At 42.0% G+C, this 15,390-nt stretch overlaps 1 protein-coding gene across 8 annotated transcripts in view; it reads left to right on the top strand.

Annotated features, from left to right (window-relative positions):
- Positions 1–15,390, top strand: part of LOC147100392 (opioid-binding protein/cell adhesion molecule-like) — a 1,212,876-nt gene that overhangs the window by 1,163,573 nt on the left and 33,913 nt on the right. For 7 of the 8 annotated variants that reach the window (XM_085968055.1, XM_085968060.1, XM_085968058.1 and 4 more), the window contains exons 5-6: positions 3,047–3,167; positions 8,180–8,331. In XM_085968055.1, coding sequence (XP_085824181.1) covers positions 3,047–3,167; positions 8,180–8,331 — 273 coding nt within the window. Of the gene's footprint in view, positions 1–3,046; positions 3,168–8,179; positions 8,332–8,828; positions 14,035–15,390 lie in introns of those variants that run through there. The other variant, XM_085968062.1, reaches the window with a different exon arrangement.

Raw genomic sequence — 15,390 nt, 5'->3', positions numbered from 1 at the left:
TCAAGAAGGAGTTGGATATATTTCTTAAGGCTAAAGGGATCAAGGGGTATGGGGAGAAAGCAGGGACCGGGTACTGAATTTGGATGATCAGCCATGATCGCATTGAATGGCAGAGCAGGCTCGAGGGGCCGAATGGCCTACTCCAGCTCCTATCTTCTATGTTTCTATATGCATGCAGTATTCTAGCTGCGGCCTAACTAGTGTTTTATACAGTTCAAGCATAACCTCCCTGCTCTTCTATGCCTCGGCTAATAAAGGCAAGTATCCCGTATGCCTTCTTAACCACCTTATCTACCTGTCCTGCTACCTTCAGGGATCTGTGGACATCACACTTCTCCAGATTGAATTCCATTTGCCACTGTTCTGCCCACCTGACGAGTCCATTGATATGCAGTCTGCAGCCGCCTTCTTCATTATCAACCACATGGCCAATTTTTGTATCATCTACAAACTTCTTAATCATACTTTCTACATTCAAGTCCAATTCATTGATATATACCACAAACAGCAGAGGACCCAGTACTGAGCCCTGCGGAACCCCACTGGAAACAGCCATCCAGTCACAAAATCACCCTTCAACCATTCCCCTGCCTCTGAGCCAATTTTGGATCCAACTTGTTACTTTGCCTTGGATTTCATGGGCATGGGTTGCAATGAAGAAGTTTTATTTATTTTTAAAAAATTAATTATATTTTTGAAATTACATTTTGAAACTAACCTGATCTTTGGGACTTAATTCATCTTGTAATTTGTATCAACAAATGAAGAAAGCAGAGGGGAAGTAAATACAAGTTGCAAAATATTTGGCACTTAAGAGCATATTTGCAGATTCTAGTTACCGATATTGCATACCTGGCAACCACTGAGATAACACACTTGCATAGAACAGATGAGTCCAGAAGCATCACAGGGCAACTTTAGGTGGCTCAGGTCAGTTATTTTCATGGTCCCCACAGGAGCAGAGCAAGCAAGGGCAAATAAAGCTGATATGTGCACCCCGCGGGTGAGATCGATCCCCGGTGGGGGGTCCGATCCCCGAACCCAGGGCTGAGTTCGATCCTGCGGGGTGGGGTCCAATCCACGACCTGCGGGGAGGTGGCGGGAAGAAGCGGGCTGCTGGTGGCTGAACTTGGAGGGTCAGGAGGAAGCACTCCTGCTCCTCACGGCCCACAAGGATTTCTCCTCGAGGCTATGCTCGTCTTGTTGCAGCTACCGGGAATCCCGAGCCCCAGGATCCCCGGCCGCCTGCAGTCAAACCTGCACAGCAGAGGCTTCAGGCCTCATTATAATATTCAAAATGCCAACCTGCCTCCTGGCAGCAGGTTGGCTGCCCGCACCCGTCCCACCTGAGTAAAAGGTGAAAGTGGGCGGGTTGGGGTCGGGTTTTAGATTTTTAAACTTTTACTCCCCCCGCCTCCAACTCACCCGTTTTTTCATATTAAAATTTTCCCCTTGGTTCCCTTAGTATCCAAAAATCTATTGATCTCTGTCTTGAATATACTCAATGACTGAGTATCTACAGCCCTCTGGGGTAGAGAATTCCAAAGATTCGCCACCCTTTGAGTGAAAACATTTCTCCTCACCTTGGTCCTAAATGGCCGAGCCCTTATTCTGAGAACGTGACCCCTAGTTCTAGACTCCCCAGCCAAGGGAAACATCCTCCCAGCATCTACCCTGTCAAGCCCTCTAAGAAAAAAAAACTTTGAGAGAAAACTGTGAAGAAAGCCTATAATTTATTCCACATATAGACTGAAATACATTGTGTATAAAAATCTTCCGAAAATATTTGCACTGCATAGAAGTTTAGGAAGGATGGCCTAGTTTAACTGTGTTCAGTAAAATATTATTTCAGCGATGCTTTGGGGAGCAGCACATGTAGATTTTACTGTTGAAATGCTTCAACAGCATACTGACTACACCTAGATCCTTGTGTTCCAGAATGTGAGGCTGTTTTTACTTAGTGCTAATCTTCTCCTGTTGAAATCTACTTGGCCTTTTTATCATATGCTTCTATGATAGAAATTGCCAGTGATGTTATCATATTAACACACTTGTACCAAATTCCTTTCTCCGCCATTTGAATGGGTTAACACTTTTTTTTAAAACAGGTGAACACCTTGGTGAAAATAGTAGATAGGAATTTGGTGCAAGCATATTGAATCACATTGCTGACCGTGCTTTCTAGCCTATCGTTCTGTGATTCAAAGTTGAGCCAAATATTCATACCAAATCTTGGTTTGTCATTGATTTTATCCCTTAACAACTACCATCGAGCTACCTGCCTGCATCCAGGTAGAAAGCTAATTCTAGGTTTTAAGGAATGGGTACATCAGCATTTTAAATAGCCCACTATATACTTGCACTTCTCGAGGTGCTTTTACTCTGCTCTCCAGGTTTCAGAGAGTAGCACCTCACTAGACCACCTGCTGCTATTGCACTGTTGACTTTCTCAATCTGACTGCGCTCTCCAGAAGACACCACTGGGCAACATGGAACCCCATTTTCTGCACATTGCAGCATAATTCAGTCTGTTTCAGTCAAACCTTTTTATTGGCAGCTTTGACACACTGATGTTATTGATATCATAACATTTAATATATTGCACCCTGCACCACGCATTCAGTGGGCCAGAAGACCCACAAAAGAAAAATAGTGTTGACTGCATCTGGAACAAGATAGGTCCGGGCATTTCCATTTCTTGGTTCTGATGGCAGCAGGGCTGACAGTTTAACATCAGCTGCACGCTGGTAATGCAAAAGTACCTTCACTGACTTGGGTAAAACCAGAAAAGATGGTTGGGTTATCTTAACACAAATTGATACATGAAGTAACTTCCCACTTGGTTGTTGAAAATGATTATCGAGGACCACTCCTGCCAAATCACTAACACGTTAATTGAAAACCAATTATCTCTGTGCAGTGCAGGTAGCAAAATTACATTCTCTGAGCCACCTCCATCTCTAACTTTTAATATTAGGTTATTACTAATCAATTTTAGTTGATATTACAGAACAGTATTGATTGAATTTTTTTTTTGACTTTACAGATGCTCCTTACACCCCTGTTACAAGGAATGTTGGGGCAGCAGTAGGACAGAAGGGCATCCTCCAGTGTGAAGCTGTTGCTGTTCCATCAGTAGACTTTGAATGGTACAAAGAAGACCGAAGGTAGTGTCTGTCCTTACAGTGGATTTCTTTTAGCATTTCTAAGGCAAAATGGCATGAGGGACAACATCCGTTTTTGTCATGGTATTGTCGCATGCAGATGACATATTGATATGTTTCAGAGTAAGGTATGTTGTGTCACAAGTTTGCAAACAAATGATAAAAGAAGGTGGGCCGCCTTCTTGAACCACTGTTCCCACAAGGCTGTTAGGTAGGTAGTTCCAGGATTTTGACCTAGCGACGATGAAGGAATGGTGATGTGTGTCCCGTACTTGACCATTGCAGTGAAACTGGCTGAACAAACACAAGAAAATCCATTAAGGATTTGTTCATCTGAATTAATACGTGAATCTGGTGTCCACCTTTTTGAACAAAATAAAATATTAGATTCAAATTGGCAAAGCCCACGAAAACTTTGTGCGAAGCTGTCAGCAAGGTGAATGGCGAGCGCCGTTCCTTTGCCGCTGACCGCAAAACCCTGGCCCGTGTATGTTTCTCCGGGGTTGTGGAAAAAGAGCTGATTAAATTATATGTAATGATTGGGAGCAATAATTGGCTTGAAATTCTATAATGTAGAAGAAAAGCTTCATGTTCAAAACAGTGCATTGTTACCAAGTAATTGGTTGTGTCGTCCTTTTAAGATTTGTGAATATTTCTTTAGCTGTTCAAATGGTGTTCTTAGAATGCAGGACCCTCCGAGGGGCTAATGCCCTTCAGATTTGTTGCTGGTTATGTAGCTTTTCTTTTCACCAAAGAACAAACCTGTTAAAACCTCTAATGGTTAGGTGCTGATTCTTTTAATGGAATAAAAATGTGCTTGCTAATGCACCTTTGCTGCCGCTAAAGCGGAATTAAAAGCTGTTGCAGCTCCTTAAAATGTCCAATTTCTGTGAGTCAACCAGTTGGATGACGGTTCCCTTTAGGTGGCTGCACAATGCAGTAAGTACTGTCAAATACCAGCAACCTGAAAACTGAGCTTGCTTTGGTCTTCATTCTGCCTAGTGCTAATAGGCAATACTATAGATGTAAACAATGGCTACAGAAACACTGATTAACCCCCGTGGTGGTAGCAAGAGGATAATATGATCTAACAGCGCAGATGCTGATTCATGGAGGCTTTATAATTTTGCAGTTTTTGTTCTTTTCCCCTGGAGGCATTAACTCTTGCTGAAGTATGGTTCTAGCAGCAAGCAGCCCTTGGGTAACTCGCCCAAATGGTCATTCTTCATGTGTGAGCCTGGACTACAAGTGTTGCCATGGTATTCAACCTTGGAGAGCGCCACTGATGAGCTTCATTTTGTTCTCAGCTGATCAAGGACCGTGGAATAATGCTGATTTTTTTCCCCCTCCACCCGAGCCCAGAGCTGTTGAAGCCATTTGGGATAAGCTAAGTTGTCACAGGCCAGAAATCAAACTTATGACCTTATGGTTTAGTGCTGCACTGGGTAGTGTGTTTACTCATTAGGCCATGGCTGAGCTATTCATGGAGTGTTTGCAGGCCGCACCTTCAAAAATGTAGATTTCTGTCATTTGTTGCAAATGCTTGGGTTCTCCAACAATCCTTCCAAAGGCCATTAAGAAAGTTTGAGTGAGAATTTATTTGTCCCAGCATTAGGCATTTGTGAAGCTAAATGTTAAGATGTGATCCTGCTGCTGCACAAGCCTCTCTAGACAAATAAGACAATCCAGTGAGTGTGGACCCCCACCCATTGTACAACTGGAGATCAGAGACACAAATTTAGCTCTGCACCTGGATTCCACCTGGGTTCATCAGCTTCCCAGCTGCACCAGGGACAAGAGATGCATTCTCTCCCACAAGACTGCCGGTTATGGCACTAACTCCCACCGGGCTACCAGAAAAATGGTTTTGTGGGCACTGGGACTGGTTGCCCAATCACCCCTGAACTACTGTGGAAAACGTAAGCAGACTTGACCAGATTTCGAATACACTTGCAGGACCACCACCAGCAGTTGTGGAAACTTCAATTTATTTTAAATTAATAGCAAATGAAATTTGTCACAGAAGGCAATTGGTGGGTTGCTATATGGTATTATGGTAATGGAACTTACATTGAGGTATAGAAAATAGCCATGCAAATTTGCAAAAGGCTATTTGTTAAACCGACAGGACAACCTGAACCTAAAATAGTCGCAACTGGACCAAGTTACAATGTTCATGAAAGATCCATAATGCCCACGTCAGATGATCTCGGGTTCAGAAATAATTTCAGATTTTATAACTAGCATAATTGCGGAAAAGTGGATTTCAGCAAAACAACAAAGACTTTGTGAATCAGGATCACAAGTGGCCTTTTATCTCAGCTTGAAAGGAGCATGTCACACAGTGCTGTATTTTAGCCTGCCAAGACAGCTCCGAATGCTAAATTGTAAAATTACAGTACCTCCTGGGTCATTGTATAATGGTGGACTAGAGATTTTAATGCAGTTATTTGAAGCTGCAGGAATTTATGTAATCTCTGTATACTAAAGATCAATTGAGTAGACTAGGCCTATATTCTGTAGAGTTTAGAAGAATGAGAGGTGATCTCATTGAAACATACAAAATTCTTACAGGGCTTGTCAGGGTAGATGCAGGGAGGATGTTTCCCCTGGCTGGGGAGTCTAGAACCAGGGGTCACAGTCTCAGAATAAGGGGTTGGCCATTTAGGACTGAGATGAGGAGAAATTTCTTCACTCGGAGAGTGGTGAATCTTTGGAATTCTCTACACCAGAGGGCTGTGGAGGCTCAGTCATTGTGTATATTCAAGACAGAGATCGATAGATTTTTGAATATTAAGGGTTCAAGGGATATGGGGATAGAGCAGGAAAGTGGAAATGAGGTAGAAGATCAACCATTATCTTATTGAATGGTGGAGCTTGCTCGAAGAGCCAAATGGCCTACTCCTGCTCCTATTTCTTATGTTCTTATCAATCTCACATCACACTCTGTCAGGACAAACATTTCCATTGTTTTATTTTATCTGATATTTCTAAATAATGCCAGGGAAGCACCAGGTAAAGAGACATCCTTATTTTCTTCTGTGGGGAATTTGAAAACCACAGTTAGACACAGACAAGGAAAACTGGTTAATATAATTTGTTAAATTATTTCCATGCAGTGCTGTTAGAACAATGAGGGTTTTGATTGTTGCTAGCTAGATTCAGACTGATGAGATATGCAAATATACATATAAAATCAAAACAAGGGCATTAGCCACAAACACAAATGATGTTGTCCTTGTAAAACTACGGGAATGAGTGTAACACTCTTTGCCACCCTTAAACCTAATTTGCACAAGCAGAAATGTTTGGATATTTATGGTATGTACAACGGTCATGTATAACAGTAGATGGGCATTAGATCAGCTCAGAATACCTTGACCACTTTATGAGTAACCAGGTATTCTAGGGAAAATATCTTAGTTTAAAAACAAATACTCAAAGACTAGGGATCACCGCAGTGCTTAGAAACCTTATCAAACGCTACCCAGCTTAACCATGGTTGGTGAAATGCTCTCTCATTTAGTATGAAAATAGAGGCCTAGAAATTGGGTTGTGGGCTCGCCAGGGCTGTAGCGCCAGAAATTTTGCGTCAGCGTTAATGCGGCAGCGCCCGACGAAAATTCGGTTGCGCCGGCCCCAGAGGGCGGCGGGCGCTAAAGGAGGGTTTTAGCGCCTGAAAACGGGCGTTGAATTGGGTTTCCCGGCACTAATCCCCCGCTGCAGCACCCAATGCGGTGCGGCAGGCTGGGGAACTGCAGGCCTCCTCCTTCTGTTAAGGAGGAGCTGCCTGCAGCCGACAACTGTCCGGCGGATTCCCCCGACATCTGAGCCCGGCACCTCGGGGAAGTGCCGGGCTCGCAGCACACACTCATCAGGGCTGCGGGGGGGGTGATGCAGGAGTCCGGGAAGGGAGGTGCGGGCAGGCGGCCGCCGGGAACGCGGCCGGCCGCCGCTCCACCTTTATGCGCCGGCGCAAAGGCGTGTAAGAACACTTTTCACATTCGTTAGTTGCGCCTGCCACGGGCGAGGCGGGCGCAACTGAATTTGGGCTTGGGGCCGGGTTACCACGGCAACCGGGACGCTGCGCACACCGATGACGTCATCGGTGCCGGCGCAGCGCTACCGGCTAACGCCGATGGTAAGGCCCAAGTCAATTTGCAAAACGGCTATAAGTCCGGCGCAAGGCCCTCTAGCGCCACTAATTGGGCGCTAAGCCCACTCAATTTCTAGGCCAGAGTATTTTCGGTTTTAAATAAAGTTAGCAGTGCTTTGTAATCTATGATCTTCACTCCAGTCTATGTCATTCTAGCTTTCATTTCTCCCTGGTTTGCACTTAATTTGCTGTCTGATTGGCCTCAAGTCAGATCTGTATAAATTCCTGGAAGCAGGAAAAGCTACATTCTCCCATTAGCTCTGGCTGGTTCTTCTTATGGTATCTTGGCTTCACTTGAAGAAACCAAAATCCAACAATAATTAGCACCAATTGCTGGTTTGAAAATATCACTAGCAAGAAAAAAAAAGAACAAATTCAAGCATCTGAGCCAAAACGCTCCAAGCAGTTGATTCAGCCTTCGTTGGTGCTCTCATAAATGGGTTGGTAGTCTGAAAGGGTCGTTTGTGTGGCTTGACAATACAATTTGACATATGAATAGCCATTGTAGGTGATTGCATACACATTTTGATTCTCATCTACCAACAGTTTGTAAGCTGAAGTACTAAGCCTTTTACAAACTGAGGTTACGCAATTCCAGTTCAAAGCACTTCGGTTGCTTTGAGAATTCAAATTAATGTACTTGATTTAAGTTTGGATAAGAAACTATGTAAAGAAACTCCTCTACAGAGGCTCTGGCTGATGTATTTTTTAATCTTGTGTTCCAATTCAGGACCACTTGGTTGAATTCATTCCATTAACTATAATGGGAGGTTATGGAAATTGATCACAAAGGACTACAGAAATGTATGTTGGGCATATTGCAAAAGTCACACTAAAAGGTTCTTTTTGTACTTTTCAGGCTTTTTAATGGACTCAATGGTGTTCAAATTAAGAAAAATGGGGACATGTCCATGCTTACATTTTTTAATGTCTCTGAAGAGGATTATGGAAACTACACCTGTGTGGCAATGAACAAACTTGGCATCTCAAATACAAGCGTCCTCCTCTTCGGTAGGTACTCGCAGTGCGGCCTGGTAATCACGTAAGATGTTTGACCTTAAACGGAAATTTTCAAAGGATGCAGTTTTAAACCACAGTAGACATCTCCTGCCCTTCCTCACACGAGTCTAACAGGAACTGAGAGGCCATTAATTTACCCTCCAGCTCCGCCCCCCAGTAAACTGACTGGAGCTGTACTGTTAGATACTATAGTGGTATCATTTCATCTAAATACAGTTGTTACCTCTTATGGGGACATTCCTGAATTATTTTTTTAGGCTCTGAATGATTTCCAATGGAATCAAAACCTTACTGTTAGATTTTTGTTGGCTAAGCTGATAAATTGAACAATTGATTGCATTTTCATCAGAGCACTTTCCAAATAGATATTGCAAATAACTGCACTTTGAACCTGTTTTAGCTCCAGTTTAACCATGCCTGTAGAGGTAAAGAGCCAGTGATTTATATGTAGTGTCTTTAACAGAACTGTATTGTGTCTTCTATTGCAGGATGATTTGTTTTTACGAATTGAAATCCATTAGAACAACATTTTATTCTTCCCATTGAATGAGAGAGTTTTATGCAGTATATACACGAGCTGTTAATCGTTTCACTCACTGTTTTATCCTAATGCAGTATAAAAAACTAACCTTTATTAAGTTGAAAACATTTCTGAAATGATGCAGGCTACTCAACACACGTCCATCGATATTTTTTCCTCGCCATCAGCTAGTCCTTTGGGAAGTTTAATTGTAATGTATGCTGTGTCTGTTAGCCCATGACTTGGTTCTTGAGTCCCAATGTAAAATGTCGTACATACTGTTTCTTACTCATGCTATTCTTTGTAATTGATTCACAAAAAAAAATTATATTGTGAAATTTTAATCAATATCACACAGGCCCCTTCCGTCCAACTAGGCCATTAGGCCGGGAAAACTGTAAAAGCAACGTTTTCAATTTAAACTTGTTAATATTAACAATATACAAGCTAACATGACTGCAAGAAAGCCTCAGTAGCTTTAGAATCAGATTCAGTTGAACATCGATTGAAGGGACAATTTAGGATTATTCTATCCCTTCTTTCCCTAAACTAGAAAATCAGCCTTTTGAACACATGTATCTGTGGGTAGTGGTTTGAAATGTGAATGCTAATTTGATTTATGAAAGTTGAAGTATTCATTTATGTCTAAACATATCGATAAATACCTTGACCTACTCAAAGAAATTGAAAAATAATCACCTTATTTTAATTTTAAAATCAATATCTCAAATAAATTGTCCATTAACGGCTGAAATTGTAATTCTCAGTGAGACACGATTACCACATAATCAAAACTCAGAAGAACACGCTCCTTGTGGATACAGTTCCAATTTCACATAAGCTGAGTCTATGTGGACAAGCTTTCAAAATCCAATTTTTCAAATTAGCACCCAAGGCAATTTCTTTTTTGATACATATTAAAAATTGCTTTTTTTCTTCTCACATAATCTTTGCTTGTCAGTACTGACCTCTATTGGAATTGGTTACTCATACAGCAGCCACATTTTTATTCCTGGTTCATCTCCAGTTTATTTGTCCTATTTGCTAACTACTGGGCATAGCAGATGACATTTGACAAATTACTCTGTCTGGAGATATAGCCTGTCTACATTTTCTGTAATCACAATAGCCTTGTGGTTTAATCTACTCTCTGACCCTATTCCAGGATATAGCCCCAACACTGTGGCCTCATCGCAAGGCACTGCTTAATATTACATGTGCTTTAATTCAGTATGTTTTGTTTTACTCTTATTGCTTGAAACAACAAACTTAATGTTGAATACATGACTGGCTGTAAAGTCCTTGCTGCTTATTGAGCACCATGTTTAGCAACAGCACCAGATTGTTGGAGTGATTTGGCTATGTGCTATTTTGGAAGCAAGAATCTGCTGCACAGCAAGTCTGCTGGCGAGAAGGTAGTCAACATATGGCCCTTAAAAGAGTCCTACGCCACTGTGAATCTTGGGATCTTGGTAGTCTTTCTGCCCCAGAAATACAAATCTTAGCAAGTCAATAATGTTTCAATTTGATGAGGGAGCAAATAAAACTCTCTTTGGTTCACTCGTTCTAGTTGATGAAATTTAGCATTTTAATTAATACAGAATCATTATGCAAATGTATAATATTAACTGTATAAAGGAACCGGGACAATCCAGGATCCAAAAGGTTAATACTTGAGGACTGAAAACCTAAAAGAAACTCCAGATTCTAGACATTTATTTTATATTACTGTACTGCAGCCAACGACTTATTTGATTTTTGGTCTCAGAATTAATTAATTTTTCACTTACACAGTTCACAATATGTTTTCAAAATAAATGTTTTCAATTTACTGAGAACAGCCATTTACTGGCTTGGAGAGACTGTTAGCAGCTTTCTGTTAGCAGAGATGATGCCACAATTTTCGGAACTGACAATCAACACGGTAGCTTCGGAGTTCTCAATTTTATTAATATCCCAATTACATGGACTGGATGTTGGATGTTCCTGATACCAATGCTGTTGCTGACTAGTGAAACTGTCCCACTTATCAGAGGTGCGCACACCTAATTGTGCTGTAGCAAAATCTTGATGGAAAATTATTGTTTAAAAATTTTTTTTTTTTTAACATTTTTTTAAAAGTCTGCCTTCACTTGAGGCTTGCTAATGTAACCTGTCCATCCTTGACAATGAATTAATTTCTATAAAAATGCATTATTTCTGTATCTAACATGAAGTGCCCCAAGATGTGTATCAAGCCATTTTCCCAAGCCGTTAGCTTTAAAACTTAAGGTGCTGTACCAGGAGCAAAATTTACTCTCTCTATTTTTAATGCCCCTGGTTTAAATTTAGCTAAACCCTATCAATGTGAGAAAAACATAATGGGGTAGAATTTCCTGATCTTCCCCCCATTAACTTTGGTACAAGTTCAGTGGAAACATCAGAGAAACAGTGTAAAGTTTACATTGTTTTTGCTAGGTTTCCATTGATCTTCCTCCAAAGTTAAGGCAAGAGATTAGCGAGCCCTCAGGGAGATTGTACCTCAATGAGTTTAAAAATTGATTGGCACCTTTACTTTAACTTTTCTCAGAATCTCTCCAGCAGTCCCATTCCGCAACAATAATAGTTGGTAAAATGAAAGGTTTCATCTGTGATTGGATTGTCCCAATAGGGATCCCTGTGATTGGATAGTTCCAATGTCTAGGGATCCCTGTGATTGGATAGTCCCAATGTCTAGGAATCCCTGTGATTGGATAGTTCCAATGTCTAGGGATCCATGTGATTGGATAGTTCCAATGTCTAGGGATCCCTGTGATTGGATAGGCCCAATGTCTAGGAAGCCTTGTGACTGGATAATCCCAATGTCTAGGGATCATTGTGATTGGATAGTCCCAATGTCTAGGGATCCCTGTGATTGGATAGTCTCAATGTCTAGGAAGCCCTGTGATTGGAGAGTCCCAATGTCTAGGGATCCCTGTGATTGGATAGTCTCAATGTCTAGGGATCCTTGTGATTGGATAGCCCCAATGTCTAGGGATGCTTGTGATTGGATAGTCCCAATGCCTAGGGATCCTTGTGATTGGATAGTCCCAATGTTTAGGGTTCCTAATTGTTTCCTTTGATCTAGCCTTTTCCAATTATAATGTCACATACTTGGGTTTCTATATTCTGAATAGCATTCACCTAATAACTTAATTCTCTTGTTAAACCCAAATGACAAGTGACATGTTGGTGTTCCATCTGACTTTTCAAGTTGACAGATAAGACAGCTACGTGTTAAGTGTCAGACCTTTGGTTTAGCATCATATATAGGACCTAGAGGTTGATCACGGTAAAGATTATAATAAAAAAAACATTTTTAAAATTTGTTTATGGGATGTGGGCATCGCTGGCAAGACCAGCATTTATTGCCCATCCCTAATTGCCATTGAGAAGGTGGTGGTGAGCCGCCTTCTTGAACCGCTGCAGTCCGTGTGGTGAAGATACTCCCACAGTGCTGTTAGGGAGGGAGTTCCAGGATTTTGACCCAACGACGATGAAGGATCAGTGATATATTTCCAAGTCAGGATGGTGTGTGACTTGGAGGGGAACTTGGAGGTGGTGATGTTCCCATCCGCCTGCTGCCCTTATCCTTCTAGGTGGAAGAGGTCGCGGGTTTGGGAGGTGCTGCTGAAGAAGCCTTGGCGAGTTGCTGCAGTGCATCTTGTAGATGGTACACCCTGCAGCCATGGTACACCGGTGGTGGAGGGAGTGAATGTTTAAGGTGGTGGATGGGGCGCCAATCAAGCGGGCTGCTTTGTCCTGGATAATGTCGAGCTTCTTGAGTGTTGTTGGAGCTGCACTCATCCACGCAAGTGGAGAGTATTCCATCACGCTCCTTACTTGTGCCTTGTAGATGGTAGAAAGGCTTTAGGGAGTCAGGAGGTGCAACACTCTCTGCAGAATACCCAGCCTCTGACCTGCTCTTGTTGCCACAGTATTTATGTGGCTGGTCCAGTTAAGTTTTTGGCTCTGAGAGTAATCCTGAGTTTGCTTCACTTGAGGTGATGCTTTTTAATTGAATATCCAAGCTCTCAAACCTCCTTTGCAAGTCCACCATTCTGTTCTTCACTATGTCATTAATTCCAGGATGAACTACCACTTCTTATTGCTTACCCAACCTTTCCAGAATCTTCTCCACCCATTCTGCTACGCTCAATATCCCAGCATCTAGGAGGCAATCGGGACGCCGATGGTGGTTGAAACTCCTTCTAATGGCTTATTGCTTTTTCTCTTCCAACCCCTGGATAGCCACATGTCCCATGGTGCCATGGTATTGCTTGTGACTTCCCTCCCTGGTGTCACCATCCTTATCTGCATGAAAGGTATCCAGCACTACATATCTATCAGACAACATCAGACCCCCCAGGAGTTTTATCGCTGGAGAACACATTTCTGCGATTTCTCACAATCTAAAAAGCCTTGTCAATTTTACATTTCCACTTTCCTGTGTACTTTAACCAGCAGTGTGCCATTCTTATTGGTGACAACAGGGTGCTGGCTGTCTCTCCAAACCATGCAATGGCTGCTCTCAGTGAGTGGATGGCATCTACTTTTAAATGTATACATAGCATGGTAAAAACAAATCAGTGCCTGGTGCCAGGAAATTCAGTGTATTGCATTGACGTTTCTTGAAATTCAGGTTTTTTCATGAACTGCTTCAATATAAAGGGTTCAGGAACGTCAGAAAATTACAGTAATTTTGGGTTTGTAAATCTGTTACAATATTTTCCTTATACATAGAATCATAGAATATTCAAACACAGAAACAGGCCATCAAGTTTGCTCTGGTGATTTTCTGCAAGTGAGCCACAAAGCCTAATTCCCTTTTCAAAGTACTTATGGAATCTGTTTCAACCATGATTTGTGGCAGAAAATTCCACATTCTTAACCACTTTTTGTGTAAAGAAATGTTTCTAACAGGACTAGACAGACTAGATGCAGGAAGGCTGTTCCCGATGGTCGGGGGAGTCCAGAATCAGGGGTCACAGTCTAAGGATAAGGGGTAAGCCATTTAGGACTGAGATGAGGAGGAATTTCTTCACCCAGAGAGTGGTGAACCTGTGGAATTCTCTACCACAGAAGGCAGTAGAGGCCAATTCATTAAATATATTCAAGAAGGAGTCAGATATATTTCTTAAGGCTAAGGGGATCAAGGGATATGGGGAGAAAGCAGGGACAGGGTACTGAATTTGGATGATCAGCCATGATCGCATTGAATGGCGGAGCAGGCTCGATGGGCCGAATGGCCTACTCCTGCTCCTATCTTCTATGTTTCTATTAACCTCCACTTTAATTTTTTTTGTGATTCTCTTCAGTTTGTGCCTTCTCATTACCACCTCGCTAACCAGTGAAAACAATCTATCAGTATTTACTTTGAGAACCTTTTATAACCTTGAAGACCTCTAACAGGTCACTCCTCAGTTCTACTGAAAGTAGCCCTAATTTTTCAAATCTGTCAGCGTAACTGTAACCCCTTATCCCTATGATAACATCCCAGTGGAATCTATGCTGCACCATTTTAATTGCTTTTATATCCTTTGGTTGCCCAAAACTATTATACCAACTGCAGTTCAACTAAGTTATTGTAGAAGTTCAATATTACCTCCTTGTTTTTGCATTCTATGCCTCTAGTTACAAAATCAAAGGTTCCACTTGCTTTTTTTTATGCTATCCACTGTGCTGCCACCTTTAATGACTCGTGTTACTGCATACCAAAGTACCTCTGATCCTCTAATCCATTTCTATAATAAACTGCATATGCTATTTATCTGTCCATCCTGAAAGCTTATCTATGTCCTCCTGCATTCCATTACAATCCTCAGCACAATTTCCCATTCTCCATAATTTGTTGTCCGCAGCATATTATGATATTGTTCCCTCAATGGCTAAAAGTCTTGCGCATAGTACACAATTTCTATACTTCCAGCAAGTTCCTCCTGTCACACTATTTCCATTATGGCTGGCTGTTGTGCTTAAAACATTCTGACTTTTCAGCATTATTTCTCAAGCCTACTTCTTATATTTACCTCTGATTGTCTGATTCTTCCTGCCTGAACTCTGGTCCTCCCAGCAGAGTTTGGTCTCCCAGGTGTGACGGCACTATTGGAACCTTCCTGCTATATAAGTCCCAGCTTTCTGCCTCAGGAATAGGTTTCAAATTTTATCTTTGTCTGTCAGCCGCCGCCTCCCCGCCCCTTCTTCCCCGAGGGTCTCGGCTGTTTGTTGGATCTTTGCACATCAGTGGGTCTTCCCCTAAAGTTGCCGGCCATGTTCTGACTATTGTGGGGGCATGATAGCGTAAAGATTTTCCCTACATTAGCATGAGAAATTCCACTGCTGGCCCGAGCACCCACCCAGATCCCAAGCCTGTACTGGCTGCTGCAACCCCTTCCATCATCCAGAATCCGTTCCCCAACCAATGTGAGCCCCTGTCCTGGTTTCCCACATGCAGCAGTATTAAAAGATGGTTTCTGCTGTGAGAAGAATGACTTTAAGTTACTTAAACAATT

The sequence above is a fragment of the Somniosus microcephalus genome, chromosome 26 (assembly GCF_052327205.1).
Source record: "Somniosus microcephalus isolate GS21.2 chromosome 26, FLI_Smic_1.0, whole genome shotgun sequence".
In the NCBI taxonomy this organism is placed as follows: Eukaryota; Metazoa; Chordata; class Chondrichthyes; order Squaliformes; family Somniosidae; genus Somniosus; species Somniosus microcephalus.
Note: the sequence above shows the minus strand (reverse complement) of the source record. Positions and strands in the feature narration are given on the sequence as shown.